This window comes from Cyclopterus lumpus, chromosome 7, assembly GCF_009769545.1.
Source record: "Cyclopterus lumpus isolate fCycLum1 chromosome 7, fCycLum1.pri, whole genome shotgun sequence".
In the NCBI taxonomy this organism is placed as follows: domain Eukaryota; kingdom Metazoa; phylum Chordata; class Actinopteri; order Perciformes; family Cyclopteridae; genus Cyclopterus; species Cyclopterus lumpus.
This window is the reverse complement of record NC_046972.1, coordinates 242,496-267,472: the sequence shown is the minus strand read 5'-3', so window position 1 is coordinate 267,472 and position 24,977 is coordinate 242,496. Positions and strand designations below refer to the sequence as shown.

Below are 24,977 nucleotides of genomic sequence, written 5' to 3'. Positions count from 1 at the left end.
TTGGCCTTCATGGGACAGGCGGCAATGAGGTGGCCATGCTCACCACAGTAAAAGCACCTGCCCTCCTGATAGCGCCGCTGCCGCTCCACCTGAGAGAGCCGGGTCCTTCCCATCTGCATGGGGTCCTCCTCACCTCCGGCGGGAGGACGTGCAAGCTGCTCAGGCGAGATCCGACGTGGTCTGGCTTGCCAGAGAACCGCTGAGGAATCCGATGCAGTGACTGTCGACCTGGACCCGCACTGCTGCTTCCATTCCCGCAGCCGGTTGTCTGTGCGGATAGCGAGGGCGATGAGAGAATCGAGGTCCGGAGGGAGGTCCAATGGGACCAAGAGATCCTGGATCGGATCTGAAAGTCCCTTCAGAAAAACATCGTATAGGGCTGTGTTGTTCCACCCGCTCTCTGTCGCCAGGGTGCGAAAGCGAATGGCGTAATCACAGACAGGCTCTCCTCCCTGCTTCAACTGACTGAGCTCCCTAGCCCCTTCTCGGTCTGTCGCTACAGGGTCAAAGACGAGTCTGAGAGCGTCGACAAACCTCTAAAGCGAAGCACAAACTGCCGAATTCCTGGCCCACTCTGCGGTGGCCCACGCCTTGGCCCTTCCCGTGAGATGCGACATCATGAAGGCGACCTTGGATCTCTCTGTGCGAAAGTGAAGAGGAGAGTGCTCAAAGTGCATTTCGCATTCAACAATGAATGACCTACTTTGTCCGATGGTCCCAGAGTATCGTTCCGGGGGTGCCAGCCGGGTGCATGCGTCAGCATGTATGGCTACGGGAGAGAGCTCAGAAGGCGTGGAAGGTTGCTCGAGAGCAGCGGCTGGGTTCGTGGAGAGGGGTGAAAGATCTGTTCCACCTGGGTGCTGAGAAGTCCCACCTGCGTGGTCATGGTGGCTTTGAATCCCTCCTGGCTTTGAGCTAGTCCCCTGACTCCTCGATCGAGGCTAGCCACCCGTTCCTCATGCTGCGCCAGCCTTGAGGTTTGAGCGCACAGCGCCGCAGTTAGCTGGTCCTTCTCTGTCGAGTCCATTCTGGACAGTGTGTACTGTCACGCGGCGGGAACTGTGGAGGAGGACTCGGACACAGTGGAGATTTAACTAACGGTATATTTATTCCATAACAAAAAATCACAGGGAAAAAACCTGGAAACAACTAACAAAAAATCACAGGGAAAAAAAACCTGGAAATGACTAACACTAGGTTCCTGGACATGACTATGACTAGGCGTGTGTGCAGGACGAGGGATCAGACACACTGGCACAGGACAAGGGGAGACACAGACTATAAGTACACATGAGGGAAGTGGGGAAACAGGTGGACACAATCAGGAATCAGGGAAGACAATCAGACTGGTGACACAAGAGGAAGGGCACGGAACCTGAAACGAAAGGAGAGTTCATTTCCAAAATAAAACAGGAAGTCACAAAACAAACATGGAGACAGGACGAAAACCCAACTTGACATACAGGTGTGACACAACAGCCATGATAGTGCATAACTTTGACAAATAGCGGATAGTGGTTCTGGTGTTGTCTCTAAAATTGAAGGCCATGAGTTTGGCGTTAGGACTTTTACTAGACATGGACCATTCCATTTCACAACCGATCTTACGGAATGAGTTAATTGCTGGAACCATAAGTTCCTACTTGCCCAAGGGTCTGCAATCTGTAACACTGAAGGATCAAACCCCAACGCCCTCCATTTAGTTTCTCTCTTTTGTAATGCATGGTATTGACCAGTCATGTATTCTGGTGTCTGATCAGTCTCAGAAAAGTTATTATCTACGTCTGAAATAGTCCTCTGAGATGTTACAGATGAATCTACATAATTCTCTGTTCTCTAACTTCACCAATCTCATTATTACTGTTCACACTAGGCTCTATTTTGAACATTATATTCTGGGTTACATTAATCACATCCTTAACTGTCGAAGATGTCACGTTAGATGTCTGTGTTACATTTACAAATGTCGTAGAAGCCAAAGATGTCGTCACTGTTGTAGCATTCATTCCCTTCAAAGTCATAGTAGCCTGAGTTGTTGTATGAACATTCTTAGTTGTTTCTGGAACTAAAGTACCAGACTTCATATGTGTACTATTCACCCTTGGAGTGGTTACTGTGGTATATTGTTCCTGAACCCCTTTAGTAACCGTGAAAACTCCAATAGGACTCAAATCTTTTATCATGAGTGTCACTCTACGAGTTATATGACCTTCGATCCAATAATTTTGATATGGAACAAATTTAAACTCCGGTTCTAAATAAGTACACGTATATTCCCCTTGGTCTTCCCATGTTACGTTATGCAGGACAAGTGAACAATCCCCTCTAGTTTTCAGCCACTTCACATCATTATACAAAATGTACTTCCTTTGCTTACGATGCACAATGTCATCTCCAGGTGTTGTCAACAACAAATCTTCACCACGACTATTTTCCCACTTAGAAGGACTGTTACCACCAACATTCCATCTTCCACATTGGCAAGGAAGGTAAACTGTTCCTCCTAGCTTAACTCTGATCACAGTAGTTAATGGAGGTGACGTTATAGAAACAATCTGAGGTGCTGCTGTAGTTAAATGTGATACATTTATACCTTCAATAGCTTTTAACATTGAAATGGTGGATTTCTCTTCCGTTTTCTCAGCTCTCGTCTGGAGAGTTGATGTCATTGTTGCTGATTCTCTCGTTTCCCCAACATCTTGGAGGCCTATACTCTTATACTCCCCAATATCACTAGAGACACTATGTGAACTCTAAATCCTAACTTGTACCGCTCACTCCCAATCTGTGGATCGTAAAAAGAACACCTATAGTCACCTTGATCTCCCTGTTGAGGCCTATGTACACTACAATCTCCCTTGATCTTCTTTTTGTCATTAAGTAATGTATACTTCCCTAATGGTAATGAGTCTGACAGAACTAGAATCCTACCATGGTTATCTTCCCACTCAACTCTAAGTTTCCCTGCGTTATTATTTGACCCAAATAAGCTACCTTAGGCCTTGTGCCCCTTTTCTGCCAGTATTTGTAACAATTTAATTGAGTCCTTGTGACATGTCTCCTCATCTGATGAACAAATGATGATGTCATCCACATATTGAATTACAGTGCTTTTTAATATCTAATCTATCTCAACCAAATCATCTTTCAATATTTTGTTGTAAATGTGAGGACCATGTTTGAACCCTTGTGGCAATCTCTCATACTCATAAGATTGTCCATTGTACGTGAACCTAAATAAACTTTGACTTTCTATGCTAAGTGGAACACTGAAAAACACACCACATAAATCTAACACTGTGGAATGTGTCACATTTGGAGGAATTTGGGCTAACAAAGTATGTGGATCCGGCACTTCTGCTGGAAAATCAACTACCACTTCATTCACCGCTCTAAAATCATGTGTCAGGCAATATGAATCATCTGGTTTCTTCACAGGCAACAAAGGTGTGTTGTTCTGAGGATCCTGTGTTATCCCCAAAACACCCGCCTTCAAAAGTCCTTCAATCTCTGGTTCAATTTCTCTTCTCCATCCTCTTATTATCTACCAGTTGTATTTGACTAAGTTTCCTGATGGTCTCTTGGTCCTGTTCCTTTTGATCATGTTCCTTTATCCTAAACAGCTCCTCTTGGTGGGCTATATGATCCGTATAAACACTCTTTGTCATGCTTCCAAGACCAACCACCTCTGCCAGTTTGCTCCTCACTGGTCGAGGCAACCCCTTCTGTACTCTGGCTCGCAAAATTGACTGCTCCATTTGATTCAACTCTGGGTCATTTACTGTGACATTTCTCCACACTTGATGAGCTCTCGACACATAGGCTCTCGGGTTTTCTTCCTGTCCCAGTGGTTCAATAAAAATATTGTCAGGATGTACATTTGTCGGAAATGTATCTTTAAGCGCTCTGCACACTCAACCTCTACTTGCAGCAAACAGCTCTTCATCATTCACAGCAGTTCCCACATATCGATTAAGTCCAGCTTTCTGTAGAATCTCTCCCATAGCATGAACTCCAACGAGATTAGCCAAGAGTCTCTTAATATCTCCAATGGCCGGTTGTTCTCCCACCATAATCTCTTCTAACTTTGAAATCCAAGTATGTGCTCCATCTTGAAGAGTAGGTAACTTTTTCAAGTATGTTTGACATGTCTGTACTCTGCCAAGGCTTATACTCTAAACTCTGTCCTCGAATGACCACTGGATACATGCCCTTGGGTGTCGATTGTGTTTTAGAGCGCAATCTATTTCTCATGCCCGATGATATGAGGCCTTCTTTCTGTAGCTTCTCCTTCCATAATATGTAACTGTTTCTGCTAGTCCTGTTTCTATTATTTTGTCCTCCTTGTCTCTGATATTATAGCTACCCTCCTGACTGATCATTGGGAGCTGAGGATAGATTTTCTTAGACTTCGTCTCTACCTCATAAGGTGGCGGTCTTTTCACAGGGTTCATGTGTGAGAGAAATGAATTGGTGTCTGCCAACAGTTTTTCTGTTTGTTCTGCATTATGTCCCATTTCTTCTACGTCTTTAACTCTCTTGTCGTTTGCAGCTTTGATCAGTTTCTGTCCCTCATTTTCAAACAACTGGAGAATGCCAAGCTCCACTTGCCTCTTTTCTTTTCGTTTTTCCCCATTCTTTCCCTTCTTTTGCTCCGCCTTGTATGTGGATACAAGTACCTGCATTATTTTAATTACATCTGGGTTAAGAGTCCCCTCCACTGGCCATGGTTGGTCAATTTCAGGCCAACGTTTATGCCATTTTTCCGATATTTTTGCAATGTTTGCGATGCCTCTGATTAAAAGATTATTCTTCTGTACTACATCAACCGGAGTAATTACTTTTGGGTTTTTAGTGTCCTTTTTCCCCATTATAACGGCTTCCTTATGTTCCGTTATTTGTAAATTAAGAAGTACAATTAAAACTACTTAAAGCTATTCTGATTATTTCTCCCTCGTTTATTATTATTCTTTATTTTATTCATTTATTTGACTGACTGTCACCAAATGTTGTCTTAATCACTGTAAGACAATCGCCTAATTTATCACCCAATATCCAGCTCAAATCGTCCCGATATTGAATCTCCAACACAGCACAGATCAGACTAGACCATGCACAAACAATAAAACTGACATCCGCAATTGTCAGCAGAGTTTAGACCAAACAATCATATGCCATTAATGAATTAAATGCATTAACTGGTCAGTCAGTTGCCAAGCCCTCTATTCATTTATCCACTTTCCTTTAACTAACTACAGCATGTAGTCTTTCATGTGTATGTAACCCGATCAATATTCGTATAAGCTTACAAATGAAAGCAGATTCAAATGTGTCCCATCAATAAGGGAAAAGAAACAGGCAATTATTCAGTCTCTTATGAACGCATTAGGTTCTTTAACAGCATCATAAACTTAATTCCCAAATTAAACCCCTACCTAAACTTTGTAGAATTTAATGAAAACCAAATAAAACAAGAAGTTCATACGGCAAAAGAATTTTGTGTCTCACGTCCCACTGAAAATCTCACCCTTCTTTTGGAAGAGAGTTGGACCGGTCACACACACACACGCAGCTGCACCCCGACACACACACAGCTTCACATGAACAGAGACAGTTGGGGGGAGGGGTCTTACTTCTCCAATAGGAGACTCATAGTCAATACGTCCCTTTATAAAAGAAAGAAAACAGGGCTCATTTTATATTAGTCTTCTTCAGAAGCTCATTGTGTATTTAGTAACTTATTTTTTTATGTTACGTCCTCTCTCTAAGGAAGCTCATTTGCATATTTAATAACTCATTTATTACCTTACGTCTTCTCACAGGACGCTCATTATATATATGTAATACATCAAACAAAATATCTGTCCTTACAAGTTACCAAATCCTCCGTTCTCACATACAACCCCCACTCAATAGCATTTCCTTCTCCTGCAGTTTCTCACACACAGCTGATCACGCTTCACACACACACACACAGACAGCTCTACTTTTGCTCCCAAAACAAAGACAACTCATTTATGCCATACATTCATATAGCATGCTTTTTGCCGCTCCCTTTAATTCCTTTCTTATTCTCATAACATTTCTGCTACCGTCAACAAATGTCAGAGTGGGAACAGCCAATCGACCTTTTATTCTACAATCTCCAGTTAAACTGACCATACGGTGTTGGTCCAGGTTTTCCGGCCCATGTTTATTTATCCAGATTCTGCGGCTCAGTCATATGATCCTTTCCTTTAATCTTATCTCTCTCTCTTTTTCCTCTGTCCCTTATTACTGTTTTATATTTATTTATTCAAATTACCTGGATCCAGGTTTACCCCAATTTTGTCTTTCTAACTTAATTCCTGACGATGTCAAGCCAACCATTACGCAGTGGCTAATTTGCATGTGTCTTACCGTTAAGGAGTTGAGGGCCCACTCTCCATTAATCTTGTACGATACTATTTAGCTCACCTTATTGTTACAATAAAGCTATTCTAAACTATTCCTTGTATTTCTCATACTTCCTTTCTTTACTTTTTTATCTCTATAATACTCCCTCCTCTTTGCGTATTCTTACGCAAATAAAATCAAATTTAGCACGGAGCTTCAATTCAAACACATCACTTCAACAAGACATTTCCATTTAACAAGAAAATAGGTTCTTTTCTACGGTGTGACCATACAATCAACACATACAGCTCGATAAATGAACCAGCATCCAATCGAGTGAGAAATGCTCACCGTGTGTCGTTGAAGTAGGTCACAGCACGTCCGAGTTTGTGACGCCAAGTTTGTTGTATCTTTCAAGCGCAGTGATGTTGAAGAATGAGGATGAAGGAATCTCCGCGGACACTGTTCTTTCTGGTATAATAGAGTTTATTACAAGAATCACAGGTCCTAACGAGCAACTAGTCAGCCCGGAGACCTCGCAGTCAAATGGAAAGTCTACTGAGACTGCACCGCAGCTCAGTTATATACACACTTTGTCGTGCTCAGATCCTGAGATGCATAATGTTACTCAGGAACCCCCAATCTAAACACTTACTTTCCAGACACAGGGAGGAGTATCCTATAACAACATTTGGACATAACAGATGTGGTCACACAGAGGCCTCTAACACATGACCTCCGGGCACAGGAACAGACCCCCCCTCCAACAGGTCAAAGGGCATTCTTTTGAGGGGACACTGACCAAAAGCACATGTGAATCGGTATGTTGGAAATCGATCTTTTAAGGCAGCTGAGAATATACCTCAATTTCACATATATTCCACATTAGATTCCAAAATAAATATAACTCAAGACATGCAGGCATTTTACTCTTAATACTTACAGGGGCACACATATGAACACATATAGTCCTGCTAAGATTTATTCAACAGTAGCATAATATACAAAGAATCTTTGAGAACATTCTTACTTGTTGTACGTGTACAAAATAAAGCCAAATCATGTTCAAACATTACAGAACATTTATTACTGCATTCACAATATTTATATCGTAAACCAATACAGAAAACCCTCCTCTGCTTCAATAGATGACTCCAGAAACAAGTCATGTTTCAGTCTAGAGTCTACAAAGTCTAACACACACAGGTTTAGCATGTCCGTACTGGTCTCGGGTAGTAACAGGGTTTAGGAACAGCTGGGTAAAATGGCATGGGGTAGGAGACACAGGCAAACATCCAATTTGCTCCTAACATCCAGGGCTGACAAAGGTTGTCTGAGTTGGTTATATGTGAGCATTTCTCTAGGTGTCATTGCTCTAGTTTCTCACAGGTGGCGCTTCCTCATCTAATAGCCCTGTGGCAGGCTCATTATGGTCTTCCTGCTCTTTTGAATCCATAGAACCTCCCTCGCTCGTTCCTGCGGTAGCTCCTCAGCTGGTGGTGTAGCAGCCGGTACCGGCAGCTCCACTGAATCTTTGGCTTTTAGGTGGCTGCTGTATTTGCGTCTGTCTCTGTTGTTTGTCTTATTGGCTGGAACATTGTCATATTCATGTAATGTGTTTATGTAACTCTGTAATGCTCTTCATTCTGTACACATGACATCTATTCATCTGTCCATCCGGGGAGAGAGATCCTCCTCTGTTGCTCTCTTGAAGGTTTCTTCACTTTTTTCCCTGTGAAAGGTTATTTTTGGGGAGTTTTTCCTGATCCGATGTGAGGTCAAAGGTCAGGGATGTCGTATGTGTACATATTGTAAAGCCTTCTGAGGCAAATTTGTAATTTGTGATATTGGGCTATACAAAATAAACTGAATTGAAACGTACTCCCGGACCTCCGGCTCCATGGACGGCCACCAGAACCTCTGCGTGATGACGAACATGGTCCGACGTACGCCCGGATGGCAGGTGAGCAAAGACGAGTGAGCCCAGTGGATCACCTGTGAGCGCAGATTAACGGGGACAAACAGACGATTATCTGGGCACCCACGAGGTGGAGGGGTCTCACCGTTGGCCTGCTTCACCTCGGTTTCTATAGGCCAGTTAACCGCTCCAACCACACAGTTAAGTGGAAGGATGGGCTCAGGTTCCATGGCCACGGGCTCAGGGCTGAAAAGACGGGACAGGGCATCAGGCTTGGTATTCCTTGACCCCGGTCTGTAGGATAGGGAAAAATCAAAACGGTTAAAAAACAATGACCAGCGGGCTTGGCGGGAATTTAAACGTTTGGCTTTCTTGATATACTGCAAGTTCTTGTGGTCTGTCCAAACCAGAAATGGGTGCTGTGCCCCCTCCAGCCAGTGCCGCCACTCCTCCAGCGCCACCTTCACTGCCAGCAGCTCACGATCTCCCACGCCGTAGTTCTGTTCCGCCATCGTCAGTCGTCGTGATAAGAAAGCACAGGGGTGAAGCTTGTTGTCCAACTCTGCTCGCTGGGAGAGAATGGCCCCGATCCCATTATTAGAGGCGTCCACCTCTACCACAAACTGGCGAGCGGGATCTGGGAGCGTGAGGATGGGTGCGGTGGTGAACCGCCGCTTAAGCTCTCGGAAGGCTGCGTCTGCATCCGCGGACCAGTGAAACGATACCTGCGGAGAAGTGAGAGTATGGAGCGGAGCTGCTGTCGCGCTGAAACCTCTGATAAACCGCCTGTAAAAGTTGGCAAAACCGAGGAACTGCTGCACCCTCTTGCGGCTATGGAACTATGGGGCTACAGCACTGAGTGCACTCTCTGGTCTGACTCTCCTTTCATTCACAGGTATGGTCCTGAGGCAATATGTGTGTTCAGACTACTGCTCCACTGTGTCACTGTTCTTTATCTGATTGTCTCTCTGGTTTGGTTTTTTCTTGGGTGCACCTTGTCTCTGCTCTTCATGTTCCAAGGGCAAATCATTAACGAGTAGCTGAAGGTTTCGATGTAGGACACGGAGGGTTCGATCTCTGATTTCTAGCTGGGCGACTGTGGGTCAGTGGTTAGCAAGTCCATCTTTCAATCAGGGGGTTGGTGGTTCAATCCCCGCCCTAGTTGATGTGTCCTTGAGCAAGACACTTAACCCTGAATTGTTCCCTGTAGCTGTTCTACAGTGTATGAATGTAACATGATGGTAAGTTGCTTTGGATAAAAGCGTCAGCTAAATGAAATGAAATGACATGACATGTGATGTAACTCTGTACACAGGTCCATCTCCAATCCTATCACACAATAAAGGATCTTTTTCCAGTTAGCACGAGTTTGCCTGGGCCACCCCTCTCTGACAAGCACCCGATTTCCAGGCCATAATACCAAACCTCTTGGCGCGGTCTTGTAGAATAAGCCTAAAACGCAGATACAAGGCATACCCAAAGTCAATTGAAAGCTGTACTTGAACCATTTGGAGTAAATGCCGGTTTTGGTCTCTTTTGAAATGTAACATGTGACTGAAGCTTTTTCCCCAACAGTCTGAATCAATTACATTTAAGTGCTACTGACATTGAGTAATATAAGTTTTTCTAAGGGTATGTCTAAGCGTTTTCCCTAAAAGGCCTTCTGAAGTCCCTTATTATCCATGATGTATATACCTATATACCTATGCTAAAAAGACTTATAGTCTTGCGCACTTCAAGCGGTACCATACATACTATCAGTATTGCTGGCACAGAGTAACTGAAGCATGAACGCATTATAGTGCTTATGCACTGACACACAGGGTCAAGTGAGGTGTCAATCAAAAGGTCAGAGCGCAGTGGACATTTTAGCACGTTTTCCCAATGCGAATTGGAGTTATGATCGAAAATACATAAGTAATGAGGCATATTTGCCGGCTCATTTGAAATGATGCAACAGCAGTCGTCTGGGCTTTTGCCAACGTAACAAGACCGTTGATGTTGGAATGTTATCGATTTATGGATCACTATGAGGCTTCATCAGTGAGTTGCCTAGATTTTGGTATTGTTTGTTGTTGTCTGACAGTTAAGTTGACTGTAGCTGCTGTTGTGATCCTATCTTTAAATGGTTTGTAGACTGTACAGTCTGCTTTAGCCACGGCCGGGCCATCGGAACCGGAACAGGTTTAACAAGAGGTAGTCTTTGAATACATGTTTTTTTGCAATATTATTCCATATCCAAATCAGGGATGTGAGGATAGATGGTGTTATATATACTCTGTAATTTGTAATTGTAAAGACCGTTTGATTTCAGGTTTTATGAATAAAGTTGTCTTGATACCTTCAGCATGCGTTATAGTCAATAACTCATTGGGTGTCCAATTCTAATATCTGGTTTTGACCAAACACTAATTTAAACCAGCTTTTTATCTCTCACTGTGTGGCTAAAAGTACACAGTTGCAGTCCCCACCCAGTAATGTATCACAATGTTTTCAACTGTAGTGGCTACACACGCACAAACCTTTTTATTAGTTCCAGCTAACGCAGTTTACATTTTGATGAGGTCAGTGCTCTACAGGATACATGTGCAAACATTCTGCATGAGCTGTTGTCAAGATTAGTTTTGTTTCTTCGTTTGCAGATTTTCCCTTTCAATCCCTTTTCCTTCTATAAACAACAAATGCCCTCTATCTGACGGAATCAGTTCACCTATGTCCCCATCATAAGTATGGAGCTGCAGAAGCTAACCAATGGAAATCACCACCATGACGACGCTGTGCCTGTGGAGGGAGGGTATGTTCACTGACTCGCTGTGAATTCTTGCTCACTCAACTATGTTCATATCAACAAGTTGGTTTGTGATATTACAGAATCACACCAGAGGAAGAAAAGTTCCTGCAGCAGAGTGATGGATCAAAGAGACCTCAGTTCACAGATGTGAGTATGAGACGGAGGCCACGCATGAGTTCATTTACACTGTAGAACTCACACAAACTTTTTATTTGCAGAAGTTTTGTCTCTATTAAAGCTGTTATGGAGTAGCTTCTGATCTTAGTCTGAAGATAGTGATTAACTATGTGTTTGGATGAAATGTCTTCCATACACCAGGTCACATGGCCGATGGTATAATTATCTAATTCCTCCTTATTCTCTATGGTTTGGAATCCGAGCAGCAGCAGCTTGTGCCTGGTTCATTCATTCAGTGTTTGCAATAACTGTTTATCTAACAACTCTTTATTAAAAAAGAAGCTGTACTTTCACCAATTGTTATGAATATGGAATGTTGTGATATTGAGAGAAATGTATAGCAGAGTTTCCAGGAAGGTCTTTCTTTTAAAGATATTTTTGTGAGGAATTTCATGCCTTTATTTAATAATGCACACTTGACATGTCACAAAGTTCCCCAGTCAGACACCAACTCGGGACATTATCAGTGCCTTAAACCATAGGCCACCAGGGTGCCCAGGTCTTTGTATGAAATGAAAGACTCAGTCCCACTCCACTTATCTGTCCTCTTGTCTTCTGTCCTCTGTCTTCTGTCCTCTTTCCTCCTGTCCACCTGTCCTCCTGCCTTCTGTCCTCCTGTCTTTTGTCCTCTGTCATCTGTCCTCCTGTCCTCTGTCCTCCTGTCTTCTGTCCTCTTTCCTCGTGTCCACCTGTCCTCCTGTCCTCTGTCCTCCTGTCCTCTTTCCTCCTGTCCACCTGTCCTCTGTCTTCTGTCCTCCTGTCTCTCTGTCCTCCTGTCCTCTTTCCTCCTGTCCACCTGTCCTCGTGCCTTCTGTCCTCGGTCATCTGTCTTCTGTACTCCTGTCCTCTGTCTTCTGTCCTCTTTTCTCCCGTCCACCTGTCCTCGTGCCTTCTGTCCTCGGTCATCTGTCTTCTGTCCTCTGTCCTCCTGTCCTCTGTCATCCTGTCATATGTCCACCTGTCCTCCTGTCATCTGTCCTCCTGTCCCTCTGTCCTCCTGTCCTCTTTCCTCCTGACCACCTGTCCTCGTGCCATCTGTCCTCGGTCATCCATCTTCTGTCCTCAGTCATCTGTCTTCTGTCCTCTTTTCTCCTTTTCACCTGTCCTCCTGTCATCTGTCCTCTTTCCTCCTGTCCACCTGTTCTCCTTTTCTCTGTCATCCTGTCATATGTCCACCTGTCCTCCTGTCCTCTGTCCTCCTGTCCTCTTTTCTCCTGTCCACCTGTCCTCGTGCCTTCTGTCCTCGGTCATCTGTCTTCTGTCCTCTGTCCTCCTGTCATCTGTCTTCTGTCCTCTTTTCTCCTGTTCACCTGTCCTCCTGTCATCTGTCCTCTGTCCTGTTTCCTCCTGTCCTCCTGTCATCTGTCCTCCTGTCCTCTTTCCTCCTGTCCACCTGTCTTCTGTCCTCCTGTCATCTGTCCTCCTGTCTCTCTGTCCTCCTGTCCTCTTTACTCCTGTCCACCTGTCCTCGTGCCTTCTGTCCTCGGTCTTCTGTCCTCCTGTCATCTGTCCTCCTGTCCTCTGTCATCCTGTCATATGTCCACCTGTCCTCCTGTCATCTGTCCTCCTGCCCCTCTGTCCTCCTGTCCTCTTTCCTCCTGACCACCTGTCCTTGTGCCTTCTGTCCTCGGTCATCCATCTTCTGTCCTCAGTCATCTGTCTTCTGTCCTCTTTTCTCCTGTTCACCTGTCCTCCTGTCATCTGTCCTCTGTCCTCTTTCCTCCTGTCCACCTGTCCTCCTGTCTCTCTGTCCTCCTGTCCTCTTTCCTCCTGTCCACCTGTCCTCATGCCTTCTGTCCTCGGTCATCTGTCTTCTGTCCTCTGTCATCTGTCCACCTGTCCTCCTGTCCTCTGTCATCCTGTCATATGTCCACCTGTCCTCCTGTCATCTGTCCTCCTGTCCCTCTGTCCTCCTGTCCTCTTTCCTCCTGACCACCTGTCCTCGTGCCTTCTGTCCTCGGTCATCCATCTTCTGTCCTCAGTCATCTGTCCTCTTTTCTCCTGTTCACCTGTCCTCCTGTCATCTGTCCTCTTTCCTCCTGTCCACCTGTCCTCCTGTCTCTCTGTCCTCCTGTCCCCTTTCTCCTGTCCACCTGTCCTCGTGCCTTCTGTCCTCGGTCATCTGTCTTCTGTCCTTTGTCCTCAGTCATCTGTCTTCTGTCCTCTTTTCTCCTGTTCACCTGTCCTCCTGTCATCTGTCCTCTGTCCTCTTTCCTCCTGTCCACCTGTCCTCCTGTCTCTCTGTCCTCCTGTCCTCTTTCCTCCTGTCCTCGTGCCTTCTGTCCTCGGTCATCTGTCTTCTGTCCTCTGTCCTCCTGTCATCTGTCCACCTGTCCTCCTGTCCTCTGTCATCCTGTCATATGTCCACCTGTCCTCCTGTCTTCTGTCCTCCTGTCCCTCTGTCCTCCTGTCCTCTTTCCTCCTGACCACCTGTCCTTGTGCCTTCTGTCCTCGGTCATCCATCTTCTGTCCTCAGTCATCTGTCTTCTGTCCTCTTTTCTCCTGTCCACCTGTCCTCCTGTCATCTGTCCTCCTGTCCTCTTTCCTCCTGTCCACCTGTCCTCCTGTCATCTGTCCTCCTGTCTCTCTGTCCTCCTGTCCTCTTTCCTCCTGTCCACCTGTCCTCGTGCCTTCTGTCCTCGGTCATCTGTCTTCTGCCCTCTGTCCTCCTGTCATCTGTCCACCTGTCCTCCTGTCCTCTGTCATCCTGTCATATGTCCACCTGTCCTCCTGTCATCTGTCCTCCTGTGCCTCTGTCCTCCTGTCCTCTTTCCTCCTGACCACCTGTCCTCGTGCCTTCTGTCCTCGGTCATCCATCTTTTGTCCTCAGTCATCTGTCCTCTTTTCTCCTGTTCACCTGTCCTCCTGTCATCTGTCCTCTTTCCTCCTGTCCACCTGTCCTCCTGTCTCTCTGTCCTCCTGTCCCCTTTCTCCTGTCCACCTGTCCTCGTGCCTTCTGTCCTCGGTCATCTGTCTTCTGTCCTCCTGTCCTCTGTCCTCCTGTCATCTGTCCACCTGTCCTCCTGTCCTCTGTCATCCTGTCATATGCCCACCTGTCCTCCTGTCATCTGTCCTCCTGTCCCTCTGTCCTCTTTCCTCCTGACCACCTGTCCTTGTGCCTTCTGTCCTCGGTCATCCATCTTCTGTCCTCTGTCCTCAGTCATCTGTCCTCTGTCCTCTTTCCTCCTGTCCACCTGTCCTCCTGTCATCTGTCCTCCTGTCCTCTTTCCTCCTGTCCACCTGTTCTCCTTTTCTCTGTCATCCTGTCATATGTCCACCTGTCCTCCTGTCCTCTTTTCTCCTGTCCACCTGTCCTCGTGCCTTCTGTCCTCGGTCATCTGTCTTCTGTCCTCTGTCCTCCTGTCATCTGTCTTCTGTCCTCTTTTCTCCTGTTCACCTGTCCTCCTGTCATCTGTCCTCCTGTCCTCTTTCCTCCTGTCCACCTGTCCTCTGTCTTCTGTCCTCCTGTCATCTGTCCTCCTGTCTCTCTGTCCTCCTGTCCTCTTTCCTCCTGTCCACCTGTCCTTGTGCCTTCTGTCCTCGGTCATCTGTCTTCTGCCCTCTGTCCTCCTGTCATCTGTCCACCTGTCCTCCTGTCCTCTGTCATCCTGTCATATGTCCACCTGTCCTCCTGTCATCTGTCCTCCTGTCCCTCTGTCCTCCTGTCCTCTTTCCTCCTGACCACCTGTCCTCGTGCCTTCTGTCCTCGGTCATCCATCTTCTGTCCTCAGTCATCTGTCCTCTTTTCTCCTGTTCACCTGTCCTCCTGTCATCTGTCCTCTTTCCTCCTGTCCACCTGTCCTCCTGTCTCTCTGTCCTCCTGTCCCCTTTCTCCTGTCCACCTGTCCTCGTGCCTTCTGTCCTCGGTCATCTGTCTTCTGTCCTTTGTCCTCAGTCATCTGTCTTCTGTCCTCTTTTCTCCTGTTCACCTGTCCTCCTGTCATCTGTCCTCTGTCCTCTTTCCTCCTGTCCACCTGTCCTCCTGTCTCTCTGTCCTCCTGTCCTCTTTCCTCCTGTCCTCGTGCCTTCTGTCCTCGGTCATCTGTCTTCTGTCCTCTGTCCTCCTGTCATCTGTCCACCTGTCCTCCTGTCCTCTGTCATCCTGTCATATGTCCACCTGTCCTCCTGTCATCTGTCCTCCTGTCCCTCTGTCCTCCTGTCCTCTTTCCTCCTGACCACCTGTCCTTGTGCCTTCTGTCCTCGGTCATCCATCTTCTGTCCTCAGTCATCTGTCTTCTGTCCTCTTTTCTCCTGTCCACCTGTCCTCCTGTCATCTGTCCTCCTGTCCTCTTTCCTCCTGTCCACCTGTCCTCCTGTCATCTGTCCTCCTGTCTCTCTGTCCTCCTGTCCTCTTTCCTCCTGTCCACCTGTCCTCGTGCCTTCTGTCCTCGGTCATCTGTCTTCTGCCCTCTGTCCTCCTGTCATCTGTCCACCTGTCCTCCTGTCCTCTGTCATCCTGTCATATGTCCACCTGTCCTCCTGTCATCTGTCCTCCTGTCCCTCTGTCCTCCTGTCCTCTTTCCTCCTGACCACCTGTCCTCGTGCCTTCTGTCCTCGGTCATCCATCTTCTGTCCTCAGTCATCTGTCCTCTTTTCTCCTGTCCACCTGTCCTCCTGTCATCTGTCCTCTTTCCTCCTGTCCACCTGTCCTCCTGTCTCTCTGTCCTCCTGTGCCTTCTGTCCTCGGTCATCTGTCTTCTGTCCTCCTGTCCTCTGTCCACCTGTCCTCCTGTCCTCTGTCATCCTGTCATATGTCCACCTGTCCTCCTGTCATCTCTCCTCCTGTCCCTCTGTCCTCCTGTCCTCTTTCCTCCTGACCACCTGTCCTCGTGCCTTCTGTCCTCGGTCATCCATCTTCTGTCCTCAGTCATCTGTCCTCCTGTCATCTGTCCTCCTGTCTCTCTGTCCTCCTGTCCTCTTTACTCCTGTCCACCTGTCCTCGTGCCTTCTGTCCTCGGTCTTCTGTCCTCCTGTCATCTGTCCTCCTGTCCTCTGTCATCCTGTCATATGTCCACCTGTCCTCCTGTCATCTGTCCTCCTGTCCCTCTGTCCTCCTGTCCTCTTTCCTCCTGACCACCTGTCCTTGTGCCTTCTGTCCTCGGTCATCCATCTTCTGTCCTCAGTCATCTGTCTTCTGTCCTCTTTTCTCCTGTTCACCTGTCCTCCTGTCATCTGTCCTCTGTCCTCTCTCCTCCTGTCCACCTGTCCTCCTGTCTCTCTGTCCTCCTGTCCTCTTTCCTCCTGTCCACCTGTCCTCATGCCTTCTGTCCTCGGTCATCTGTCTTCTGTCCTCTGTCCTCCTGTCATCTGTCCACCTGTCCTCCTGTCCTCTGTCATCCTGTCATATGTCCACCTGTCCTCCTGTCCTCTTTCCTCCTGACCACCTGTCCTCGTGCCTTCTGTCCTCGGTCATCCATCTTCTGTCCTCTGTCCTCAGTCATCTGTCCTCTTTCCTCCTGTCCACCTGTCCTCCTGTCATCTGTCCTCCTGTCCTCTTTCCTCCTGTCCACCTGTTCTCCTTTTCTCTGTCATCCTGTCATATGTCCACCTGTCCTCCTATCCTCTTTTCTCCTGTCCACCTGTCCTCGTGCCTTCTGTCCTCGGTCATCTGTCTTCTGTCCTCTGTCCTCCTGTCATCTGTCTTCTGTCCTCTTTTCTCCTGTTCACCTGTCCTCCTGTCATCTGTCCTCTGTCCTCTTTCCTCCTGTCCACCTGTCCTCGTGCCTTCTGTCCTCGGTCATCTGTCTTCTGTCCTCTGTCCTCCTGTCATCTGTCTTCTGTCCTCTTTTCTCCTGTCCACCTGTCCTCCTGTCATCTGTCCTCCTGTACTCTTTCCTCATGTCCACCTGTCCTCTGTCTTCTGTCCTCCTGTCATCTGTCCTCCTGTCTCTCTGTCCTCCTGTCCTCTTTCCTCCGGTCCACCTGTCCTCGTGCCTTCTGTCCTCGGTCATCTGTCTTCTGTCCTCCTGTCCTCTGTCCTCCTGTCATCTGTCCACCTGTCCTCCTGTCCTCTGTCATCCTGTCATATGTCCACCTGTCGTCCTGTCCTCCTGTCTTCTGTCCTCCTGTCCTCTTTCCTCCTGTCCACCTGTCCTCTGTCATCCTGTCATATGTCCACCTGTCCTCTGTCCTCCTGTCCTCTTTTCTCCTGTCCACATGTCCTCGTGCCTTCTGTCCCCTGTCCTCTTTCCTCCTGTCCACCTGTCCTCCTGTCCTCTGTCATCCTGTCATATGTCCTCCTGTCCTCTGTCTTCTGTCCTCTTTCCTCCTGTCCACCTGTCCTCTGTCCTCCTGTCTTCTGTCATCGGTCATGTGTCTTCTGTCATCTGTCCTCCTGTCTTCTGTCCTCTTTCCTCCTGTCCACCTGTCCTCCTGTCCTCTGTCCTCCTGTCGTCTGTCCTCCTGTCCTCTGTCATCCTGTCATATGTCCACCTGTCCTCCTGTCATCTGTCCTCCTGTCCCTCTGTCCTCCTGTCCTCTTTCCTCCTGACCACCTGTCCTCGTGCGATCTGTCCTCGGTCATCCATCTTCTGTCCTCAGTCATCTGTCTTTTGTCCTCTTTTCTCCTGTTCACCTGTCCTCCTGTCATCTGTCCTCTTTCCTCCTGTCCACCTGTTCTCCTTTTCTCTGTCATCCTGTCATATGTCCACCTGTCCTCCTGTCCTCTGTCCTCCTGTCCTCTTTTCTCCTGTCCACCTGTCCTCGTGCCTTCTGTCCTCGGTCATCTGTCTTCTGTCCTCTGTCCTCCTGTCATCTGTCTTCTGTCCTCTTTTCTCCTGTTCACCTGTCCTCCTGTCATCTGTCCTCTGTCCTGTTTCCTCCTGTCCTCCTGTCATCTGTCCTCCTGTCCTCTTTCCTCCTGTCCACCTGTCCTCTGTCTTCTGTCCTCCTGTCATCTGTCCTCCTGTCTCTCTGTCCTCCTGTCCTCTTTACTCCTGTCCACCTGTCCTCGTGCCTTCTGTCCTCGGTCTTCTGTCCTCCTGTCATCTGTCCTCCTGTCCTCTGTCATCCTGTCATATGTCCACCTGTCCTCCTGTCATCTGTCCTCCTGTCCCTCTGTCCTCCTGTCCTCTTTCCTCCTGACCACCTGTCCTTGTGCCTTCTGTCCTCGGTCATCCATCTTCTGTCCTCAGTCATCTGTCTTCTGTCCTCTTTTCTCCTGTTCACCTGTCCTCCTGTCATCTGTCCTCTGTCCTCTCTCCTCCTGTCCACCTGTCCTCCTGTCTCTCTGTCCTCCTGTCCTCTTTCCTCCTGTCCACCTGTCCTCATGCCTTCTGTCCTCGGTCATCTGTCTTCTGTCCTCTGTCCTCCTGTCATCTGTCCACCTGTCCTCCTGTCCTCTGTCATCCTGTCATATGTCCACCTGTCCTCCTGTCCTCTTTCCTCCTGACAACCTGTCCTCGTGCCTTCTGTCCTCGGTCATCCATCTTCTGTCCTCAGTCATCTGTCCTCTGTCCTCTTTCCTCCTGTCCACCTGTCCTCCTGTCATCTGTCCTCCTGTCCTCTTTCCTCCTGTCCACCTGTTCTCCTTTTCTCTGTCATCCTGTCATATGTCCACCTGTCCTCCTGTCCTCTTTTCTCCTGTCCACCTGTCCTCGTGCCTTCTGTCCTCGGTCATCTGTCTTCTGTCCTCTGTCCTCCTGTCATCTGTCTTCTGTCCTCTTTTCTCCTGTTCACCTGTCCTCCTGTCATCTGTCCTCTGTCCTCTTTCCTCCTGTCCACCTGTCCTCGTGCCTTCTGTCCTCGGTCATCTGTCTTCTGTCCTCTGTCCTCCTGTCATCTGTCTTCTGTCCTCTTTTCTCCTGTCCACCTGTCCTCCTGTCATCTGTCCTCCTGTACTCTTTCCTCATGTCCACCTGTCCTCTGTCTTCTGTCCTCCTGTCATCTGTCCTCCTGTCTCTCTGTCCTCCTGTCCTCTTTCCTCCGGTCCACCTGTCCTCGTGCCTTCTGTCCTCGGTCATCTGTCTTCTGTCCTCCTGTCCTCTGTCCTCCTGTCATCTGTCCTCCTGTCCACCTGTCCTCTGTCATCCTGTCATATGTCCACCTGTCCTCTGTCCTCCTGTCCTCTTTTCTCCTGTCCACATGTCCTCGTGCCTTCTGTCCCCTGTCCTCTTTCCTCCTGTCCACCTGTCCTCCTGTCCTCTGTCATCCTGTCATATGTCCTCCTGTCCTCTGTCTTCTGTCCTCTTTCCTCCTGTCCACCTGTCCTCTGTCCTCCTGTCTTCTGTCCTCGGTCATGTGTCTTCTGTCATCTGTCCTCCTGTCTTCTGTCCTCTTTCCTCCTGTCCACCTGTCCTCTGTCCTCCTGTCGTCTGTCCTCCTGTCCTCTGTCATCCTGTCATATGTCCTCCTGTCCCTCTGTCCTCCTGTCCTCTTTCCTCCTGACCACCTGTCCTCGTGCGATCTGTCCTCGGTCATCCATCTTCTGTCCTCAGTCATCTGTCTTCTGTCCTCTTTTCTCCTGTTCACCTGTCCTCCTGTCATCTGTCCTCTTTCCTCCTGTCCACCTGTTCTCCTTTTCTCTGTCATCCTGTCATATGTCCACCTGTCCTCCTGTCCTCCTGTCCTCTTTTCTCCTGTCCACCTGTCCTCGTGCCTTCTGTCCTCGGTCATCTGTCTTCTGTCCTCTGTCCTCCTGTCATCTGTCTTCTGTCCTCTTTTCTCCTGTTCACCTGTCCTCCTGTCATCTGTCCTCTGTCCTGTTTCCTCCTGTCCTCCTGTCATCTGTCCTCCTGTCCTCTTTCCTCCTGTCCACCTGTCCTCTGTCTTCTGTCCTCCTGTCATCTGTCCTCCTGTCTCTCTGTCCTCCTGTCCTCTTTACTCCTGTCCACCTGTCCTCGTGCCTTCTGTCCTCGGTCTTCTGTCCTCCTGTCATCTGTCCTCCTGTCCTCTGTCATCCTGTCATATGTCCACCTGTCCTCTTTCCTCCTGACCACCTGTCCTCGTGCCTTCTGTCCTCGGTCATCCATCTTCTGTCCTCTGTCCTCAGTCATCTGTCCTCTGTCCTCTTTCCTCCTGTCCACCTGTCCTCCTGTCATCTGTCCTCCTGTCCTCTTTCCTCCTGTCCACCTGTTCTCCTTTTCTCTGTCATCCTGTCATATGTCCACCTGTCCTCCTGTCCTCTTTTCTCCTGTCCACCTGTCCTCGTGCCTTCTGTCCTCGGTCATCTGTCTTCTGTCCTCTGTCCTCCTGTCATCTGTCTTCTGTCCTCTTTTCTCCTGTTCACCTGTCCTCCTGTCATCTGTCCTCTGTCCTCTTTCCTCCTGTCCACCTGTCCTCGTGCCTTCTGTCCTCGGTCATCTGTCTTCTGACCTCTGTCCTCCTGTCATCTGTCTTCTGTCCTCTTTTCTCCTGTCCACCTGTCCTCCTGTCATCTGTCCTCCTGTACTCTTTCCTCATGTCCACCTGTCCTCTGTCTTCTGTCCTCCTGTCATCTGTCATCCTGTCTCTCTGTCCTCCTGTCCTCTTTCCTCCGGTCCACCTGTCCTCGTGCCTTCTGTCCTCGGTCATCTGTCTTCTGTCCTCCTGTCCTCTGTCCTCCTGTCATCTGTCCACCTGTCCTCCTGTCCTCTGTCATCCTGTCATATGTCCACCTGTCGTCCTGTCCTCCTGTCTTCTGTCCTCCTGTCCTCTTTCCTCCTGTCCACCTGTCCTCTGTCATCCTGTCATATGTCCACCTGTCCTCTGTCCTCCTGTCCTCTTTTCTCCTGTCCACATGTCCTCGTGCCTTCTGTCCCCTGTCCTCTTTCCTCCTGTCCACCTGTCCTCCTGTCCTCTGTCATCCTGTCATATGTCCTCCTGTCCTCTGTCTTCTGTCCTCTTTCCTCCTGTCCACCTGTCCTCTGTCCTCCTGTCTTCTGTCATCGGTCATGTGTCTTCTGTCATCTGTCCTCCTGTCTTCTGTCCTCTTTCCTCCTGTCCACCTGTCCTCCTGTCCTCTGTCCTCCTGTCGTCTGTCCTCCTGTCCTCTGTCATCCTGTCATATGTCCACCTGTCCTCCTGTCATCTGTCCTCCTGTCCCTCTGTCCTCCTGTCCTCTTTCCTCCTGACCACCTGTCCTCGTGCGATCTGTCCTCGGTCATCCATCTTCTGTCCTCAGTCATCTGTCTTCTGTCCTCTTTTCTCCTGTTCACCTGTCCTCCTGTCATCTGTCCTCTTTCCTCCTGTCCACCTGTTCTCCTTTTCTCTGTCATCCTGTTCACCTGTCCTCCTGTCATCTGTCCTCTTTCCTCCTGTCCACCTGTTCTCCTTTTCTCTGTCATCCTGTCATATGTCCACCTGTCCTCCTGTCCTCTGTCCTCCTGTCCTCTTTTCTCCTGTCCACCTGTCATCCTGTCATATGTCCACCTGTCCTCCTGTCCTCTGTCCTCCTGTCCTCTTTTCTCCTGTCTTCTGTCCTCTTTTCTCCTGTTCACCTGTCCTCCTGTCATCTGTCCTCTGTCCTGTTTCCTCCTGTCCTCCTGTCATCTATCCTCCTGTCCTCTTTCCTCCTGTCCACCTGTCCTCTGTCTTCTGTCCTCCTGTCATCTGTCCTCCTGTCTCTCTGTCCTCCTGTCCTCTTTACTCCTGTCCACCTGTCCTCGTGCCTTCTGTCCTCGGTCTTCTGTCCTCCTGTCATCTGTCCTCCTGTCCTCTTTCATCCTGTCCCTCTGTCCTCCTGTCCTCTTTCCTCCTGACCACCTGTCCTTGTGCCTTCTGTCCTCGGTCATGCATCTTCTGTCCTCAGTCATCTGTCTTCTGTCCTCTTTTCTCCTGTTCACCTGTCCTCCTGTCATCTGTCCTCTGTCCTCTCTCCTCCTGTCCACCTGTCCTCCTGTCTCTCTGTCCTCCTGTCCTCTTTCCTCCTGTCCACCTGTCCTCCTGTCCTCTGTCATCCTGTCATATGTCCACCTGTCCTCCTGTCATCTGTCCTCCTGTCCCTCTGTCCTCCTGTCCTCTTTCCTCCTGACCACCTGTCCTTGTGCCTTCTGTCCTCGGTCATCCATCTTCTGTCCTCTGTCCTCAGTCATCTGTCGACTGTCCTCTTTTCTCCTGTCCACCTGTCCTCCTGTCATCTGTCCTCCTGTCCTCTTTCCTCCTGTCCACCTGTCCTCTGTCTTCTGTCCTCCTGTCATCTGTCCTCCTGTCTCTCTGTCCTCCTGTCCTCTTTCCTCCTGTCCACCTGTCCTTGTGCCTTCTGTCCTCGGTCATCTGTCTTCTGCCCTCTGTCCTCCTGTCATCTGTCCACCTGTCCTCCTGTCCTCTGTCATCCTGTCATATGTCCACCTGTCCTCCTGTCATCTGTCCTCCTGTCCCTCTGTCCTCCTGTCCTCTTTCCTCCTGACCACCTGTCCTCGTGCCTTCTGTCCTCGGTCATCCATCTTCTGTCCTCTGTCCTCAGTCATCTGTCCTCTTTCCTCCTGTCCACCTGTCCTCCTGTCATCTGTCCTCCTGTCCTCTTTCCTCCTGTCCACCTGTTCTCCTTTTCTCTGTCATCCTGTCATATGTCTACCTGTCCTCCTGTCCTCTTTTCTCCTGTCCACCTGTCCTCGTGCCTTCTGTCCTCGGTCATCTGTCTTCTGTCCTTTGTCCTCAGTCATCTGTCTTCTGTCCTCTTTTCTCCTGTTCACCTGTCCTCCTGTCATCTGTCCTCTGTCCTCTTGTCCACCTGTCCTCCTGTCATCTGTTCTCCTGTCTTTCTGTCCTCCTGTCCTCTTTCCTCCTGTCCACCTGTCTTCGTGCCTTCTGTCCTCGGTCATCTGTCATCTGTCTTCTGTCCTCCTGTCATCTGTCCTCCTGTCTTCTTTTCACCTGTCCTCCTGTCCTCCTGTCTTCTGTCATCTGTCCTTGGTCATCTGTCCTCTTTCCTCCTGTCTACCTGTCCTCCTGTCATCTGTCCTCCTGTCCTCAGTCTTCTGTCCTCTTTGCTCCCGTCCACCTGTCCTCCTGCCTTCTGTCCTCGGTCTTCTCTCCTTCTGTCCACCTGTCTTCTTTCCTCCTGTCCACCTGTCCTCCTGTCATCTGTCCCCAGTCTTCTGTCCTCTTTCCTCCTGTCCCCCTGTCCTCTGTCTTCTTTCCTCCTGTCCTCTGTCCTCCTGTCATCTAACCTCGGTCATCTGTCTTCTGTCCTTTGTCCTTGTTCATCTGTGTTCTGTCATCTGTCTTCTGTCCTCTTTCCTCCTGTACACCTGTCCTCCTGTCCTGTCCTCTTTCCTTCTGTAGACCTGTTATCCTTTCCTCTGTCCTCCTGTCATCTGTCCTCCTGTCCCCCTGTCCTCTGTTTTGTGTCCTGTTTCCTCCTGTGCACCTGTCCTCCTGTCCTCCTGTCCACCTTTCCACCTGTCCTACTGTCCTCGGTCCTCTGTCCTCCTGTCCCCCTTTCCTCCTGCCTTCTGTCCTCCTTGTCTTCTGTCCTCGGCCATCTGTCTTCTGTCCTCTGTCCTCTTTCCTCCTGTCCACTTGTCCTGCTGTCATCTGTCCTCTTTCCTTTTGTCCCCCTGTCCTCCTGTCCTGTCCTCTTTCCTCCTGTCATCTGTCCTCCTGTCCCCCTGCCCTCTGTCTTCTGTCCTCTTTTCTCCTGTCCTGTCCACTTTCCTCCTGTCATCTGTCCTCCTGTCCCCCTGCCCTCTGTCTTCTGTCCTCTTTTCTCCTGTCCTGTCCACTTTCCTCCTGTCATCTGTCCTCCTGTCCCCCTGTCCTCTGTCTTCTGTCCTCTTTTCTCCTGTCCTCCTGTCCTCCTGTCCTGTCCACTTTCCTCCTGTCATCTGTCCTCCTGTCCTCCTGTCCCCCTGTCCTCTGTCCACCTGTCCTCCTGTCCCCCTGTCCTCCTGTCCTGTCCTCTTTCCTCCTGTACACCTGTCCTCCTTTCCTCTGTCCTCCTGTCCCCCTGTCCTCTGTCTTCTGTCCTCTTTCCTCCTGTCCACCTTTCCACCTGTCCTCGGTCCTCTGTCCTCCTGTCCTCTGTCCTCTTTCCTCCTGTCCACTTGTCCTCCTGTCATCTGTCCTCCTGTCCTCCTGTCCCCCTGCCCTCTGTCTTCTGTCCTCTTTTCTCCTGTCCTCCTGTCCTGTCCACTTTCCTCCTGTCATCTGTCCTCCTGTCCCCCTGTCCTCTGTCTTCTGTCCTCTTTTCTCCTGTCCTCCTGTCTTCCTGTCCTGTCCACTTTCCTCCTGTCATCTGTCCTCCTGTCCCCCTGTCCTCTGTCCACCTGTCCTCCTGTCCCCCTGTCCTCCTGTCCTGTCCTCTTTCCTCCTGTACACCTGTCCTCCTTTCCTCTGTCCTCCTGTCCCCCTGTCCTCTGTCTTCTGTCCTCTTTCCTCCTGTCCACCTTTCCACCTGTCCTCGGTCCTCTGTCCTCCTGTCCCCCTGTCCTCCTGCCTCAAGCCTCCTGCCTTCTGTCATCTGTCCTCCTTGTCTTCTGTCCTCGGTCATCTGTCTTCTGTCCTCTGTCCTCCTGTCTTCTGTCCTCTGTCCTCGGTCCTCTGTCCTCCTGTCCTCCTGTCTTCTGTCCTCTCTCCTCGGTCATCTGTCCTCCTGTCCTCTCTCCTCTGTCCTCCTGTTCTTTGTCAACCCCTCCTCTGTCTTCTGTCACCTAAAATGTTTATTATAGCCTCTTAGTGTCTGTGTTTGTTTCTCTGTGTGTATTTTTGTGTTAAATATCAGGTTTTAGAACGCATCCCTACCTTCAGATAGCGTAAGCTGCAAAAGGCTTTCGCTAGAGCAAGAGGGCTGACTCCGTG

At 49.1% G+C, this 24,977-nt stretch overlaps 1 protein-coding gene across 1 annotated transcript in view; it reads left to right on the top strand.

Annotated features, from left to right (window-relative positions):
* slc38a5b (solute carrier family 38 member 5b) overlaps positions 1–24,977 on the top strand; it is a 51,748-nt gene that overhangs the window by 13,151 nt on the left and 13,620 nt on the right. Inside the window, exons 2-3 of the mRNA XM_034537170.1 lie at positions 10,936–11,087; positions 11,165–11,231. Of these exons, the coding sequence (XP_034393061.1) occupies positions 11,023–11,087; positions 11,165–11,231 (132 nt within the window). The 5' untranslated portion in view covers positions 10,936–11,022. The remainder of the gene's footprint in view (positions 1–10,935; positions 11,088–11,164; positions 11,232–24,977) is intronic.